At 37.4% G+C, this 16,170-nt stretch overlaps 1 protein-coding gene across 1 annotated transcript; it reads left to right on the forward strand.

Moving 5' to 3' along the window:
* Positions 1-260: 260 nt before the first annotated feature.
* Positions 261-15,731, forward strand: LOC139734349 (organic cation transporter protein-like). The gene is made up of 12 exons (XM_071645141.1): positions 261-410; positions 1,146-1,290; positions 3,765-3,880; positions 6,569-6,672; positions 8,871-9,025; positions 9,349-9,517; positions 10,268-10,406; positions 11,763-11,854; positions 13,001-13,209; positions 13,694-13,802; positions 15,092-15,301; positions 15,584-15,731. Exons 1-12 carry the CDS (start codon positions 261-263, stop codon positions 15,729-15,731), a joined length of 1,746 nt encoding a protein of 581 aa, XP_071501242.1.
* The last annotated feature ends 439 nt before the right edge of the window (positions 15,732-16,170 follow it).

The following is a 16,170-nucleotide window of genomic DNA, read 5'->3' on the forward strand; positions in this document are numbered from 1 at the left end:
TCCGTTCGGAGTTTAGACCCTGTGCATTAAATTTCTTTTATCAGACTTGAATAATGTATATAACGTATCATCATGGAAGATTAGGCCTATCAGCAACAGATTTGTGCGTCAGGTTAAAGTATGTTGACTTAAGAATTTTCACATTTCCACGTTCTTCTATTCAAACTGGTGATAAATTTCAGCTACGTTCCAATCTCGTGTAGATAAATTTTGGGCAGACAGTCAGTGCAGGGGCTGTGGATATAGTGGGGAGTTCGAAGATGAGGTTCGACGATATACTCGAAGTGTTGGGGTCTTTTGGCCCTTACCAGAGACGAGTGTACTTTGTGGTGTGCGTGTTCGCTGCTTCTACCGCCTTCCATTCGATGACACAAGTCTTCATTGCCGAGCCCACAGACCATTGGTGTACAGTGAGTTTTGCATTCATTCATTCATCCATTCATTTTTTTTCATTCATCTCCAACAAAATTTATTGCATTCCGACAGAACTTGCATTAATTTTTTTCACATAAAATATAAGTACATATTATGTGCCAATACCATTTTTTTATTTTACTTAAATACTGTTTGCGAGTTTGATTGCAATTGTATAAGAATTTGATTGCAACTCTCTAAGAGCGCTGACGAAATCTAAACTTTACAAGAATTCGCTACGCTCGCAAACATTCGCCGCTCAAGGAGATACCCCCTCTAGTCCAATCTTGAAACGAACTTATGATAATGTTCGAATAATATTTTCGAAATGATTTCTGTTGTCCAATTTAGATGAGGAGGAGCCTCCACTGAACTCCAAAGAAATGTAGATAAACCGCTCTCCTAAACCTCTGATTAGCCAACTGGTTTAAATTATACATTGATTTTACATGAACTGATCAATGCAGGTCATAAATCTGCCTGGATTTTGAACTATTTAATCTTTGCTGAAAATATTTGAATTTGATAGTCCATAACTTTGATTTTTACATAATACAATTTTCATATTTTTTTTTCATCGGATCTAAGTCCATTTATGAAAGTGTTTTTTTTTTCATTTATAAATGCAAGTAAACCCCATTAGAGTCGAGAACGACATACGATGTCAATGTTGAACTGCAATGACATTTGAATACAATGTTTCTGAGATGCTAAATGCCACGCCCATTTAGGTTTCCTACTGGGAGGACGAAAACTGTAGGGAGTGGAATCTGACCGACTCGGCCTGTGAACAGGCGAAGAAAGACAGCAGCATCCCGGTCACTTATGAGGACGGCGAGGCAGTTTACGACGAGTGCAGCATGTACAACGTTACAGGTGTTTTAAGATGATAACTTTCATTAGATCATTAAATTGCCATAAAATTATTACTCGTGTTGTTTTACTTTGCTTTTACTTCCAATATGTTTGTCGATCTCAACTGTCTGTCAATCTCCATTTGAATTACCTTCTCTTAACTTAGCACATGGAGATTAAGATATGCATTCGATTGAATTCTACCTCTATTAGATTGAAAACTTCAATCCAACTTTTGGATTTGTCCCTGACTACAATCTATTTCAATCTAAGGAACTTTCCTTAGAGTGCACACAAATCAAGCAAAATCAGCAACTTAACCATACAGTCATACACTGTATGATGAATTTAATTTGATAAAATGATTTCCCCTTTAGATACTTTCCTATTACATTTTTTTTCTTCAATTTGGTCTCATATTTAGAATATATGATTATTTTTCGTACATTTAGTTGTGTGTCTGTTTGATTAGCCCGTGACCATTTTGTGAGCTTGGAAGGCGTGATAAATATGAAGATAATGTTTTGTGCAAATGTAATTCAGCCCTGGATGTAAGAAATAAAAGGGGTATCAATATGCCTACCAAAACGTAATATGTTATGTGGATTTAGGTGCAAAGATATTCATAACACATCGGTGACATTGAAGGAAAAGAATGGACAATTTTGAAAATCATGAGTTGTTATAGTAGGTTGTTCGTGCTCACTACGGCACAACAATAATAGAAAAATACATTATACACAGATAATTTTACACTCTTTTAGTAATTTGAAATTATGAAAAAGCTCTTGTAGTGCCATCGTTTTTTTAAGTGTGCTTATCGTGAAAAATGATATATTGATTTTTTTTTTGTACTTTCGTAATATCCACAATTTATTCTTTTTTAAATTCATTTCATTTCCGACAAAAATGTAATTTCAAATACACATTTGAATACACGCAATTACACTAAATCAATACAACATTTAATCAATGAATATACAGGGAAGTGGACTGAAATACAGTGAACATTGTGACTTTTATGACAAAAAAAAATCAAATGAAAATTGATTGAAATGAAGGGGACGGCTATATAAAAAATCAAAGCTGATACATATTATAGTCTTCCAGTCTCCTCATTAACAATATCTATTGACTGATTAGTGAATTAACACGACTAGGCAAATTTCATTTACTTAGAAAAGCAATTTTTTATTTTTATTTTTAATTTTAATTTTAATTTTTTTTTTTTTTTTGGGGGGGGGGGGCATCTCGTCAACACACTCTTTGTGACTACACCCTCTCGAAGAAATTGTCTTCTTGAACGCTATTGATTGACCTATAAATTCATTGCATTTCGTTCCAAATATTCCAAGAGATATAAAATTTCACAAATGAACACAACTACAATTCGCAAGACAAGCCAAAATAAATAGGCGTAGTACAAATACAACTTAGAAAATGTAAGTTAACTAATTTTCCAAATTCATCGGGAAATTGCATACCATTTTTGTTTCAATCTAGAGACATTATTAACCATTTGAAGATGAAACAAAAACTTAGAAAATGTAAGTTAACTAATTTTCCAAATTCATCGGGAAATTGCATACCATTTTTGTTTCAATCTAAAGACATTATCAACCATTTGCAGATGAAACAAAAATCCAGCTTTGGTGTCTCAAAAGTATAGTTCTAAAATGTGAGCTTGGGATAGAAACAAGGAATTTAAAAATGTTAGTCAGTAGGCCTGTAATCACTGTTAAGTATTGTTTAATATAAATATGAACAATAGTTATAATAAAGTTGTTTCTAGGTATAGAATAAACCATCTGCAGTTAAGGTTCATTGTGAAAATAGTGATATCTCCTCAATACATTCAAGACTTTATTGCAAAAAAAAAAAATTGGTAAGATGTTTTGTGATACAGCTGACCTATTACACATACGCGTCAAATGTGAAAACTCAAGCATTTTTGAAAAATCACCGATCCCAATCAGTACCGATGGTATACCTTTAATTTCAGGATTGCATATGACTTTTTTTCCTTGACACTGCATGAATTCTATATTATGCAACATTTCAATTTTTGTATGCCTGATTTCATTCTACTTGTTAAAGTCTACACGTACTTGAAAACTGTAACACCCTCTTAAGCACCGTACTCTCTACAAAAAAAAAAATCGAGAGAAAACATTCACTCTTAAAGGAGTGAATACAAAAAAGTTTGAAATTAGAGTGAAATTGGAGTGAATTTTGAGTGAAAATGTTCATTTTCACTCGTTTTAGAGTGACGTCAGGGATCACTCCAAAATCTTCAAGTGATCCCTGAGGTCACTCTAAAATGAGTGAAAGTGAACATTTTCACTTTCACTCACTAAATTCACTCTTTTTTGTATTCACTCCTTTAAGAGTGAATATTTTCACTCGATTTTTTTTAGAGAGTAACCTTCACATGAACAATGTATGCAATTGCAGGTTGAAGGGTAACCATCTTATCCACTTCGGTTTCTTCGTAGGATATCCGTTCTATCCGTCATACGATGCCTCCCAGAATGGAACTCAGGATCCGATTCCTTGTCAGGACGGTTGGGAACACGATACAAGCCAGCTCAAGTCATCTATTGTAATGGATGTAAGTTCACAATTCTCTATAGGATCCGATTCCTTGTGAAGATACTTGGGAACACGATACAAACCATGCAGCTTAAAGGCATGGTATGGATGGGACTTCAGGTTTCCAACTTTTCTGTGTGAGATAGTAGGAAACCTCTTATGAAATATGAAAGAACATGATAATTCTAAGAGTAATTCAAAGTTTATTTGATGAAAATTAGTTGTGAAATGGCTGAGACAGCCAAACAAATTGGAACTAATAAAAGGTTAGACTCACCTTTTATTTTAGTGTTGCTTTGTTTTACTTTGTTTTATGATATCTCAGCCATTTCAAAAATGATATTTCTCAAATAAACTATATCAATCCTATTTAAATGGTATGCACTTTAACACTTCATAAAGTGGTTTCTAAGTATCTCACAAAAAAGTTAAAAGCTGAAGACACACCTCAACCAATACTATGTCATCCCTAAGTCAGCTATTGTGATGTATGTGAGTTCAGCTTTTCTAGTACGATTGTACTGGAAATATTGTCTAGGATTAACCCCGACTCTTTCGTGATGATTTAGTCTTGGATGCGAGACACGCATGCAAGCTAAAATATTTATGTTACAGCAAGGAGATTTTGAACTATGCAGTTGTGGAAAACATCATTCCCTCTTTTTGTATCGCTATTTATACAACTATATTAATTTCTTCAACTTTAATAGGCCTTATGAACCATAAATTGTTGAAGAGTTAGGCTACGTGCTGGTCCTGCCTATTTGATCTTCCCAAGATCTGATATGATCGGTGACACAACAACAAACACAAGAATGATAGGGCGCTGTCGAATCGTGTCATCTATAGATAAATGTTGTTATCAACTGTGTCTATCAGTGTAGCTTAGTATGGTTTAGGGTCCGTCATTAGTTTTGATGGAGATCAATATTTACAGTGTTCAAAATCTTATCTTATTCAGAGTTGATTGGTGTTCTAAGAGTGAGTTCACGTTAAATCACTAACATGTTTTGATAGGCCCGACTAAATAAGTGTACCCGTAAACATCGAGGGAGAGGGGTATAAAAACGAGGGAGCGCAAAAACGTAGTCGAGACGGTCACAGGTCGTTATTCCGAAGGCTCGTTATTAAGAAGGCTCTTCAGTCTGAAGAATCGTTATTCCGAAGGTTAGTTATTCCGAATCTCATTTTTGGATTAACAAATCTTCGGAATAACGAACCTTCGGAATAACGCCACAAATGTTCGGATTAACGAACCCTTTTTTTTATTTACGGATTAACGAACATCTAGATATAGGGAATTTGTGTGTTTCGGATTAACGAACCGTAAGAATAACGAACCTTCGGAATAGCGAACCTTCGGAATAACAAACAGCACCCGTGGAGACAGATGTGCATGTGTAAACGACGTGCATTTTCTGTGAAAACAAACCTACAGATACATTTTTTTCTTGTGTATATGATAATTCTAAAGCTAGACACAGGGAAACTACTTTTTCAATTTTTATAGAACTCTCTCTCTGTGATTACGTATCCTCGAGGTTCTTTCCAATAATCAAAAACCCTTCAAACATGCACTTTAACCTTTTAAATCGGGTGCTGTTCGTTATTCCGAAGGTTCGCTATTTCGAAGGTTCGCAATTTCTGAAAAGAGATGCTATTGGCTTGTACGTTGGAACTAAGCATGAACAGACTATACTTCATGAGGCCCAAAAATGTCAATTTACTCCAATGCTTCTTTGCGTGCATGGTTGCTGTAGCGTTTTACCTCTTGTTTTCTGTCTCATTCATTGCAAAGACCACCCCAGGGTGTGCATATGAGATTAAGCACTTGAATATTACATGTAGACCTATAACCTAAACTTCAAAGCCTCTTTTTCATTATGCATATAACACTTCTTCACATGATGTAATTTGTTTTCATTATTCAGATAGCTGCAATAATGGTCCATTCATATTGATTAACATGTCATTTTAAAGCTTACAGTTTGCTCTTCCCCAATCTGACCTCACTAAACATCAATATCTGGCGACATTTTGGTGGATTTGTGACACCAAAAATATTAATATTAGTGATAGATAAAGGGAGAAGGAGTCGATTAAAGGACAAGTCCACCTTCATATACATAAGGATTGAGAGAATGCAGCAATATCAGTAGAACACATCAGTGAAAGTTTGAGGAAAATTGGACAATCTGTTCAAAAGTTATGAACAGTTTAAGTATCTGCGCAGTCACTGCTGGAAGAGAAGACTACTACAGTGTATGATGTCACATGCGTACAACTATATAAGGAAAGTAAAAAGAGAATTTCACAAAACTTTACTTTTTGAATAAAGTGCACATTTCTTCGACTTGCTACTGACGTATGTTAAGGGTAATATTCCCCCTGCCTTCTGAAAGAGAGAAGTCGAGTGTTCTTTTGTTATGCGAGAAAAATGGAAATATGTTGAATTTTCTTTATTCTTTCTTTATATCGTTGTACTCATGTGACATCACAAGCTATTGTAGTCTTTTCATCCAGCCGTGACTGAGCAGAAACTTCAAAAATTCATAACTTTTAACAGATTGTCCGATTTTGCTCAAACTCTCACTAATGTGTTCTACTAATATTGCTACATTCACTCAACCCACATGTCTATGAAGATGAACTTGTCCTTTAATGTCCATAAACTGTAGTTCTAAATGTTTTGCTGGCCTTCTTGCAGTGGGATCTCGTTTGCGATAAAAAGAACTACCCCGACTACGCCCAGTCTGTCTTTTACGGCGGCTACTTGGTTGGTTCGATCTTCTTCGGATTTCTCGCCGATAAGTAAGTATCGTAATAAATCTGTGATATCACCTACATTGATATGCTCATCTTGCACTATTTTCATTATGGGGCATAAACAAATAGAAACAATTAGATCTGCAAGTGGGTAACGAAATACACAAACATACCGTTATTTGAAAAAAAAAGTTTCATCAAAATGTGTTTGTAAAGATATTGAGAAACGTGAAATAATGCTGTTTTTTTTTTATTACTGTGCTGATTGGATCCAAGGCCGTGATGGATTATGCTCCACTCTGTCGAAAGCTAATGGAAGCGTTAAAGCCCGGTCACACAGCGCTTTACGGCTTAATCACGGCCAAAACACGTCAAAAAGTGGTCTCCCGTGAAGCAGACGATGTTGTTCGCGTTGATGTCGAGTTTAAGACGAGCTACGGCCGATTTATAGACGTAGCAGGACGCGGGGAAAAATCGGAACGGCGTCGGACGCAGTAAAAAGTTTTGAACTGCTCAAAACTTTATTCCGCGGACAACCACGGGCGGCACACGTGGTAAAGACGTGCAACACACGTGAAACACACGTGATAATCCGTGTTTCGGCAGTGATTAAAACTTGGGGAGACGCGGTAAGACACGAAAGGTTTAGCGGTCTGTCACGGGCAGAGCACAGTCATCTGACGCGTGTTACGCGTTGGTATCACGGGAAATAGCGGCTTATTACTGACGATTGGATTTTTCCGCGTACGTACACGTGGCTGGACGTGGTTAGCCATGCTTAGGCAGTGGTTCAGCAATGGAACAGCCGCCAGCGGCCATACCTCATACAAAGCACGGCCAAACCAAAATTGACCAAAAAATTACCACTTACGACCACGTCCACCAGATTTTCATAACTTTTTGTACGTGATTAGACGTGGAGTGCTGTGTGACCGGGGCTTTACCCTTTTTTAGAAGTCATGGACTTTGAACAGTGTGTATACAACAACATGAGCTTCATGTGTCAATACGCATTCAAAGCACACATCACGCTATCTTTGTGCAATCAGTTTTTTTATCACCACTACATCTATCAGGCTACTAATATACTGACGGTATAGAATGAGAATTAATACCCTAACGTCAGCACTACAAATCATGCATAAAACCTGACCGATACAATCACTAACTATATATTTTCGAGCAGACTGACTTCAAACAACATTCTAACTGTGTTTTCTATAGTCATTCATTCAGTGTTAACAACTTCATTGCTTCAGTTTACAATTTGGGGAAATGGGGAAGTTAATTTTTTGATCTATCAACAGTTCTTTGCATGCTTTTGTGCGGCAAATTGTATCAGGGCTCCTACTGTGGTCGGGCAGCTAGTCGTCAGTTAGCCTTTGCCAAAGGCCTTGTCAGTGTCGTATTTCTTTTTTTTTATCTAAAAGCGAGCAGAGAGTAAGACGTGTTCAGCTTCGTCTCTCCCTGTTCTTATTGACTATCATTATAGTGTTAACAGCGTGCACGGCTTTGAAGAAGGCAATACGTAATTTTACCCACTATCATTGGAAGATGTTAAAGTAGTTCCCGTGTGGAGGGGGAAAAAGGTTTACAGTTATTAAAAGTGAACGTTGATCTGGCACATTCAAGTAGGCCTATTAAATAGAGATATAGATAGAGATAGCCTATAGAGGAATTCAACGAGAGAGGCCTACATTACAATTGTGTAATTTGGTAACGCGACAGAAACTGGTGGCGAAACATATCAGCCCAGGAACTATCAACAACTGCTGCACATAATTATGTACGGATAGACAGGCAGGAAAACGATGATTGTTCGCGTTTGACAGACTACTAGTATGATATCTATAAAGAGAGAGAGATTAGCTAGCAGAAAATTGTTAATAAGTTACACTGCAGGGGCGGATCCAGGAATTCAATAAAGGGGAGGCGCCTTTACAAAATTAAAGGGGGCGCACGCCCCCCCCCCCCCATTTTTTTCTTTTTGTTTCTTTTCATGTTTTAACCAAAAATAAAGAGGGGGCGCGCGCCCGGTGGCCCCCCCCCCCCCCTCCCGACCCGCCACTGCACTGTCTACTCATTTTACACCTTTTCACTTCGTCACAATCATGACAAGTTCAGCACTTTTCTTTGCACTTATAGTCATTAGTTTATTCAAATTTGCATGCTTTTAGTTCAAACTTTCATAATGAAAAATCGTCTCTGTTTACACTGTACATACTGAAAACTTCGTGACACAGGATCGGCCGCCGTCCGTCGCTGTTCATCGCCATCTTTGTTCAGGCGACTTTTGGCGTGCTCGTCGCCTTTTCCCCCAATTACTGGGTGTACCTGGTTTTCAGATTCATCCAAGCGGCTGGAAATAAGGCTGTGCTCCAGGTAGCGTTTATCATCGGTAAATACACTGATACGTCTACTTGACATTAATTCTCAGTTCTGTTTACATTGATATTTCTGTGCCAATGAGAAACTTTCTATCTTAAAGGCAACAATGAAAAAGTGCATGGAAACATAACCAAATCTACTCGTTCGGAAAAATAATTAACTTTTACTGCTATTGTCAGTGATTTAGTTTCTGGTTTCTTTATCAGTGCTTTGTAAGACAACAACCACAAGATGATATATATAATAAATAAATAAATAAATATATATATATATATATATATATATATATATATATATATATATTTGTTGTTGTTGTTTTTTCTCTCTCAATAGGTGTCGAGTTTGTTGGGCCAAAATGGCGGACAGTGACGGGAATCGCTATCCAAATCTTCTTCGCTGTCGCCTACATGATTCTAGCCATCATTGCATATTTCCTGCGATACTGGAAAACGCTTCAACTTGTCGTCTCGGCGCCCCTGTATCTATTCTTTATTTTCTTACCGTAAGTCAGAGTAAATCACCCTTTCTAATCCATTGTGCAAGTGCAAAATTTTCATCTTTTTAAACTCCCTTCTAACACTAGTATCAAGAGTTAAATCCGTTTTTTAATATTTGTTTTGAAGGCTAGGAATTAAAGCTATAGAACGAGCATTTTAGTGTGAGCAGTTCACAAACATTGACAAACATCTAAAATAAGGAAAAAAATGTAGACTTCATAAAATTATAATGAAAGGAATGCAATATAGGTATACGAACGGGTTGATTAAACTTGTATTGCTTGATAAGGATATACACAATGTACTAATAGAATCTACTATTTACCAATAGATTTTATCAAAGATTACACTGGAATAGAATAATGGTATGATGGGTATCATTGGTAGGCCTATATTCCTTTTGTGTATGTGCGCCTTGTGTTTGAGTGCGTGTTGTAAGTCAGGGTTAGGGTTTTTTATGTGACAAAACGTTTTATATTCGAAATTAAGTTTCATAATGATAAATGATGCTAGGATTAAGGGTAAAGAAACACTTTTGGGAGGGGTTGTCGTTATTGTTCGCTTCACTTTTTTTACCACATTGTATAAGCCTTATAATAGGACCTGGAATGCTTATAATGTTACTAATTGGAAATAGCAATAATTACCTCCATTATTATGTCTTGATTAATTTTAGCTAATTTGGTATCCTTTCCGTCTTATACTTTTAATCTTTAATCCAGTTCCAAATTCTTTTCCCCCTTCCTCGTCGGCAGATTCATCCCTGAATCAGCGAGGTGGCTAATTTCACAGGGCAAGACAGAGAGAGCAGAGAAAATCATTCACCGCGTGGCTAAAATCAACAAGGCAAAACTACCAGATCCCGTGTTCACTGAAGAGGAGCTCAAAGAACAAGTAATACATTTATCAAGGGAAGTGACGTATTGTAGCAGAGCCAAACTACCATACCAGGGAGGTTCAATACATTGGGGTTCCAACTGGCTGTAATTGTTCAAACAGTTGTCAGATTTCTATTGATGTACAAAAGAATTCCACAGGTGCACTTGTGCCTTTGATGATCGATGTTCCAAGCTGCTGTCTTGCTGAGCAATCTGAAGATTCATTTTGAACGTTATCATAATGTTGGCCATATTTTGCTTATTTATTTATTAAATGAAATGAAATTTTACGTAATGATAAAGCATGTAAAACAAAAGTCAATTCCGTCCAGAAATTTGCGCAAAAGTGTAAATCAGAGCTGTATCACGTGAAAATGTTTAAAACTGTACCATCCTGGAAAGCTGCTTTTATCACTTTTCCGCTTAATTTCCACAAATGAAACTAATATGGAATAATCTTCAAGTATAATTCTTTATTGATAGATATATCAGATTAGTGCCCTGGTATGCCCAGTCGAGTAATTTTCATCTTTATTTCAGCATTTTTTGCTCAATTTCTATTCGCGCATCCTCGTGTCTGTACCACCTACCTTTTATAAGAAGGGATAGCGAAAAGCAATTACCATCACAAAGACATATCTTCCTTTGAAAGTGGCTGGTGATTATGCAATGAGACACGAGTCAATTGTCTTCCTGTCTGAGCGGCAGATCCAGTTTGCCACATGCTTCAAATATTTTTTAACGTCGGCTTCGAACATCTAGCAAAGGAAATAAGACGGTTGTGACTCCATTCTCTAGAACCTCCTTGAACATAAGCAATTTCCCCACCTGTAGACCGTACGACTTCGTTTGGGTAGCATTGTTACAAGGGTCACGTAATAGTATTGCATGCATACAATCATTTGCATGTGTACACGATATCCAAATTACTTTTTTCACTTTATTCACATCTTATTCGCTTTTAATTCTATCGAGATGCTGCTTGCTGAGTTCTTGCGTGTCTATCTCCTTCCCAAGGTATCAAAGATGTATCAAAGCAACAATCCGTCTTTTAATCAAATTCTTACGTATAGGTCTACACATTTAGAATTATATACATTCGCACTTATACATAATAGTTTATACTTGTATTTGGCATAATCTTTGTGTTGTTTTAGGCAAACATAATATTATCACTGCATCGTTTTTAACAATTACTTGGCTGAAAGGGATCGCCACTCCGTGAGTAAAACTATCTAAATAATGAATCAGCACACAGTGCGGTGCGATGACAATAATGTGGGTATTTGTTTCTCCATAAAAGTCGTCTCAAGTCACTGATGTGATAATTATTAAACGTTCGTCTTCTCGGTTTGCTGGTGAAATTACGCAGGAGGCCGCAACCAAAGAACCCAAACCGTCCGTCATCGATCTTTTCCGTACACCAGTTCTGAGGGGGCGGACGATCAACTTCGTCTATAACTGGTAAAGAAAACAATCATTTACTGTGGTGTCTCTCGTATTGGGTAAAACCTAACCACAATGACAAGAATTAAGTAACAATACGGCAGGATTACGGGAATAAAGATGATAACGACGACAGTGTAGTCATTGCAGTATTTTTTTTCTTTACAATATAATCATCATTCAATTTTCTATTACTGTCTCGACTGTATAGTTGTTACCATCAATGTAATTGTTATTGTTGTCGTCGTCATTATCATTAACTTTGTCATTATTTGCGATAACGTAAGTAATAACATAATGATTAAAATACTGAAATACCAAAATAATAAATAGTTTGTATATTATGACTATTAAAAGAATAAAGACTATGCCTTTCATGTATCATCTCCTGAACGAAGGACATCGATTACGCTAGTTCTTGTTACGATGTCGTGTATTGTTTAATTTAATTATCTGGTTACTATACACGCTATAGGAGATTTAAAAGCTGAGGAAAATCCCCTCTTTACTGTAAGATGACCAATCTAGAAGACTAATGCCCCTTTACAATTGCCTCAATTGCCTTTCAAATCTATATGCATTCATAGACGAATACATGTAAATAGATTATATCATACATACTTACATATACACATAACCTGCATGAGAGACACACTGAATAAAAATATAATCTAGCACCGTGGTATAAACCGTCCTTTAGTAGATAAGTTAGGCTCAGGATTAAACGTAAACAGGACTTTGGTCTCATGCGTTCATCTTTGGACAAGGTGTTTTTGTCTTCTATGTCCCAAGTTTGTAGGTGGGTAACTGGCAAAGCTTAGGTGTAAAAGGAAAGTCGGGCCCTCTATGATAACAGTGTTAACACTGACGAGGCCTTCATGTAAAAATGAGACTATATAATGAAAATCCATACAAACGCAAAACATCACACGTTACGTGCATACATACACACTTGAACATCTATTGATCTTTTTTTTTGCGCCATTATGTTGAAAACGCACCTCAATAAAAGTGTGACAATTAACATGAGAAACGCCCGGAATCCATCACATTCTATCATAAACCCAGATGTTTATGGTAACAGAAAGCGTGAAAAAAACAACAAGTCTACGACTCCTTTTTGCCTTCACTCACATTCGCTTACTCTTGACTGATGTTTGTCAGGATGGTGAATACTATGGTGTACTATGGATTGACGTACGGCAGCAGCGATCTGGGCGTTAACGACTACCTCAATTTCTTCGTTTCCGGCGCCGTCGAGATCCCCGGCTACGTAATAGCCATCTTCGCTATCGAGATCTTCGGCCGACGACCCAGCATCGCCACTTTCCTTCTCGTAGGCGGCACCGCCTGCCTTGTCAATATCTTTCTACGTACGTATAGGCACCGATACTTCAAGTCACTTGTCTCTTAGCATCAATGTTCACGTTTTACGTTACTTTCTACGAACTCACTTTTCGCATGAGAGAAAAAAAAACCCACACCACAAGTTAAACCAAAAAAAAAGAGAAAATAGTAAATCAAGTTGGAAACATAAAACAGGTAATTATTATATTATGAGATGCGAAAAAGAAAGAGTCATTTCGGTAATAAAGATTACCAATCATAAACAGAAAGTATACTATAAAGTCGAAATTGAAAATTTACTTTTGAAAGTAACAGTGCATGAGGGTTTCGTAATGGGGAAGGCATTTTATTATATATCTAATAAATCTTTCCTTTTTCGTGGGGTTGGTGATTATTTTCCTGTTCTCAGAAGCTACGATTTGAGGAATATGTCAGGTTTTGATCAGGTAACAGGTGTTGTGAAATGAAATAAGAATAAGTAACTTCTTTTACAATTGGAATATTCACTAGCGCTCGGTGGATGGAATACAGCAGTGGCAATGATTGGAAAGTGCGCCATTTCAGGCTCCTACGGAATTGTTTACGTTTACTCCGCGGAATGTTTTCCAACCCCCGTCAGGTGAGAAATGCTAACTGGACATGTATTTTTTTGTTCTTTCTTTCGTTTGCTTTCTTTCTCTCTCCCTCTCTTTGTCTCTGTCTCTCTCTTGTTTTTTTTTTTTTTTTTTTTTACAATTGTGAAAATGTGACTTTCGTGGGCTCCTTTTAAGCGTCTCTCTCTCTCTGTTAAGACACGAAGATGTAAATCTCAGTTTAATGTTAAGCATAGTAAAAAATGTCTTTTTCTTGTCTTATGGCGTCACGTAGTTTTCACGAGAATTGTCTCTGGCTGTTTTCTTTCCACCAAACCAAAATGTCATAGGTCTAACCCTAACTAGGCCGGGGGGGGGGGGGGGGGGGCGTCCGAGGCCCCCCCCCCCCCTCGACGTTCCGCGCGATGTATCGCTAACGCGAAAAGCTATCGCCGCGACGTTTCATGACTTTTTTCTTTTGAGTCTCCCGCATCTTTTGACACCAAATTTGCGATGCCCGGGCGCGCGGTTCCGAAGTTGCGCATAAATATGTACGTGCATGTCAGACCAAAAATTGCTCAAAAACGTGAATTTGTGTACAATTTCAATGCAGACTGTGCTTTCAGGCAAATTTCATAAAAGCATGATTATTTGGGGGTTTTATTAATTAAAATCAAGTAACAGTATATTTTCTTGTTTAACAATGTCGCGGACAAGTTTCAGCGAAAAAACAATGAAAAACATAAAGTCGAAAAAACAAAGAAATGCATAAGAAATTCAAAAAAACAATAAAATACTTAAGAAATTTTTTCTGATGCCGCAATTTTTTTCTCTTATATTTGCTCAGGACACTGAAAAGAATATTTACACAAAAACATGTGCCCATTTTGAGCTTTATTTAGTGATTTATGCCAAATTGTCTGATTTCATGCATCATTATGCATAAATTAGCATAATTTAACATAAATGATAATCGTTTTAAAATTTAACTTCGTTGAACCATAGATTACGTCATAGGCAATATGTGTGCCAATTTTCGGCGCGGTCGACGGCCGAGGGCCTGGGAGGCCCCCCCCCCCCCCGGCTCTATGATCTACCTAAATAGCCCGGCCGAGTTAGGGTCAAGTAGAGTGATTCTATTGTATTGATCATTATATTCACAATAATAATAATTTCATATAACGGTAACCAGTAACTCTAAAGACTTTAAAAATAGTCTTAATCCTCTGAATCGTTGTAATCAACATTGCAATCAACACATTATCACTAAAAATATAAGTTTGACTATTACCGTACTGATAAACGAAAATGTCTGTTTCGTTGTGGCATGAAACAGGAGCGTCGGGGTGGGCCTGTGTTCCATGATGGCTCGCATAGGGGCCATTGTGTCCCCTCTGATCCTAATCCTAGGGGATTACTACAGCCCCGCCCCTCAGATCATCTTTGGTGTTTCCACTGTCGTAGCGGGCTTCCTGTCCTTCCTTTTACCCGAGACCAAGGGCAAGAAACTACCAGAGACCATTGAGGAGGGCGAGATATTCGGAACGTAAGTCAATGAAAACAAAGTCTTACTTTATGACAACGAGAACCATTATAGATTTCAAACATTTTGAATATACAGGTGTATTTGCATTTTTCATCCCTCAAAAGATACTACTTTGTCGCAACAACTTCATTCATTTTATAACAATTTCAATTGAAGCGCAATCCATTACTTACTGCGAGGATGTGTTTTAAGCATGCACGGTAATTTCATTTCTTTACATTGGTGAGGATTTTATATCTCCTTACATGACGGGTCTCTATGCCGGTTTTGACCCTCTTGTAGGAAGGAGTACGACGAGAGAACCGCCGGAGCCCCCAGCGACGGGCAGGAGGAGGGTGACAAGACGGTGACCGAGATACCACTCGACGACGTTGAAAAACAAGGATTCGAAAATAACACCTTCCAGTCCGATGTTTCAAATTCTGTCTGACAACCTCGTCCCTATTCCTGGACTGTGTATTCGGAAACTTAAGCGGTCATGTATGCAGTGTGCCTACCATGGACGTTGATGGCGTCTGAATTACACGAAATTACCGACCCTGGAAGAGTAGAAATTGGTAGAGTGTCGCGATCAGCAGTTTGGAGCATTGAGTGTGGGTTGCATGCATGTGTAATGAGATCGCGGCCAGTATCTGCATGGACTAAGGCCTAATATAAACACGTTTTGATAAAATTTATCGGAATGTATTTTGGAAGCATGAAACAAACAGAAAACTTAAAGTGTATGCCTAACTAAAATCATACAAGCGATAAACAAAGCAGAAATGTTAAACTTTTACGTGTTTTCTCTCAAAAGTGACATTAGCCTATAAAAGATCAACCTAAATTAGATGAGGTACAGTATACTGTCTACCATTTTCATGCACACG

The sequence above is a fragment of the Diadema antillarum genome, unplaced genomic scaffold, assembly GCF_040938485.1.
Source record: "Diadema antillarum isolate AM-2024a unplaced genomic scaffold, OU_Dant_1.0 seq00000523_RagTag, whole genome shotgun sequence".
Lineage (NCBI taxonomy): Eukaryota > Metazoa > Echinodermata > Echinoidea > Diadematoida > Diadematidae > Diadema > Diadema antillarum.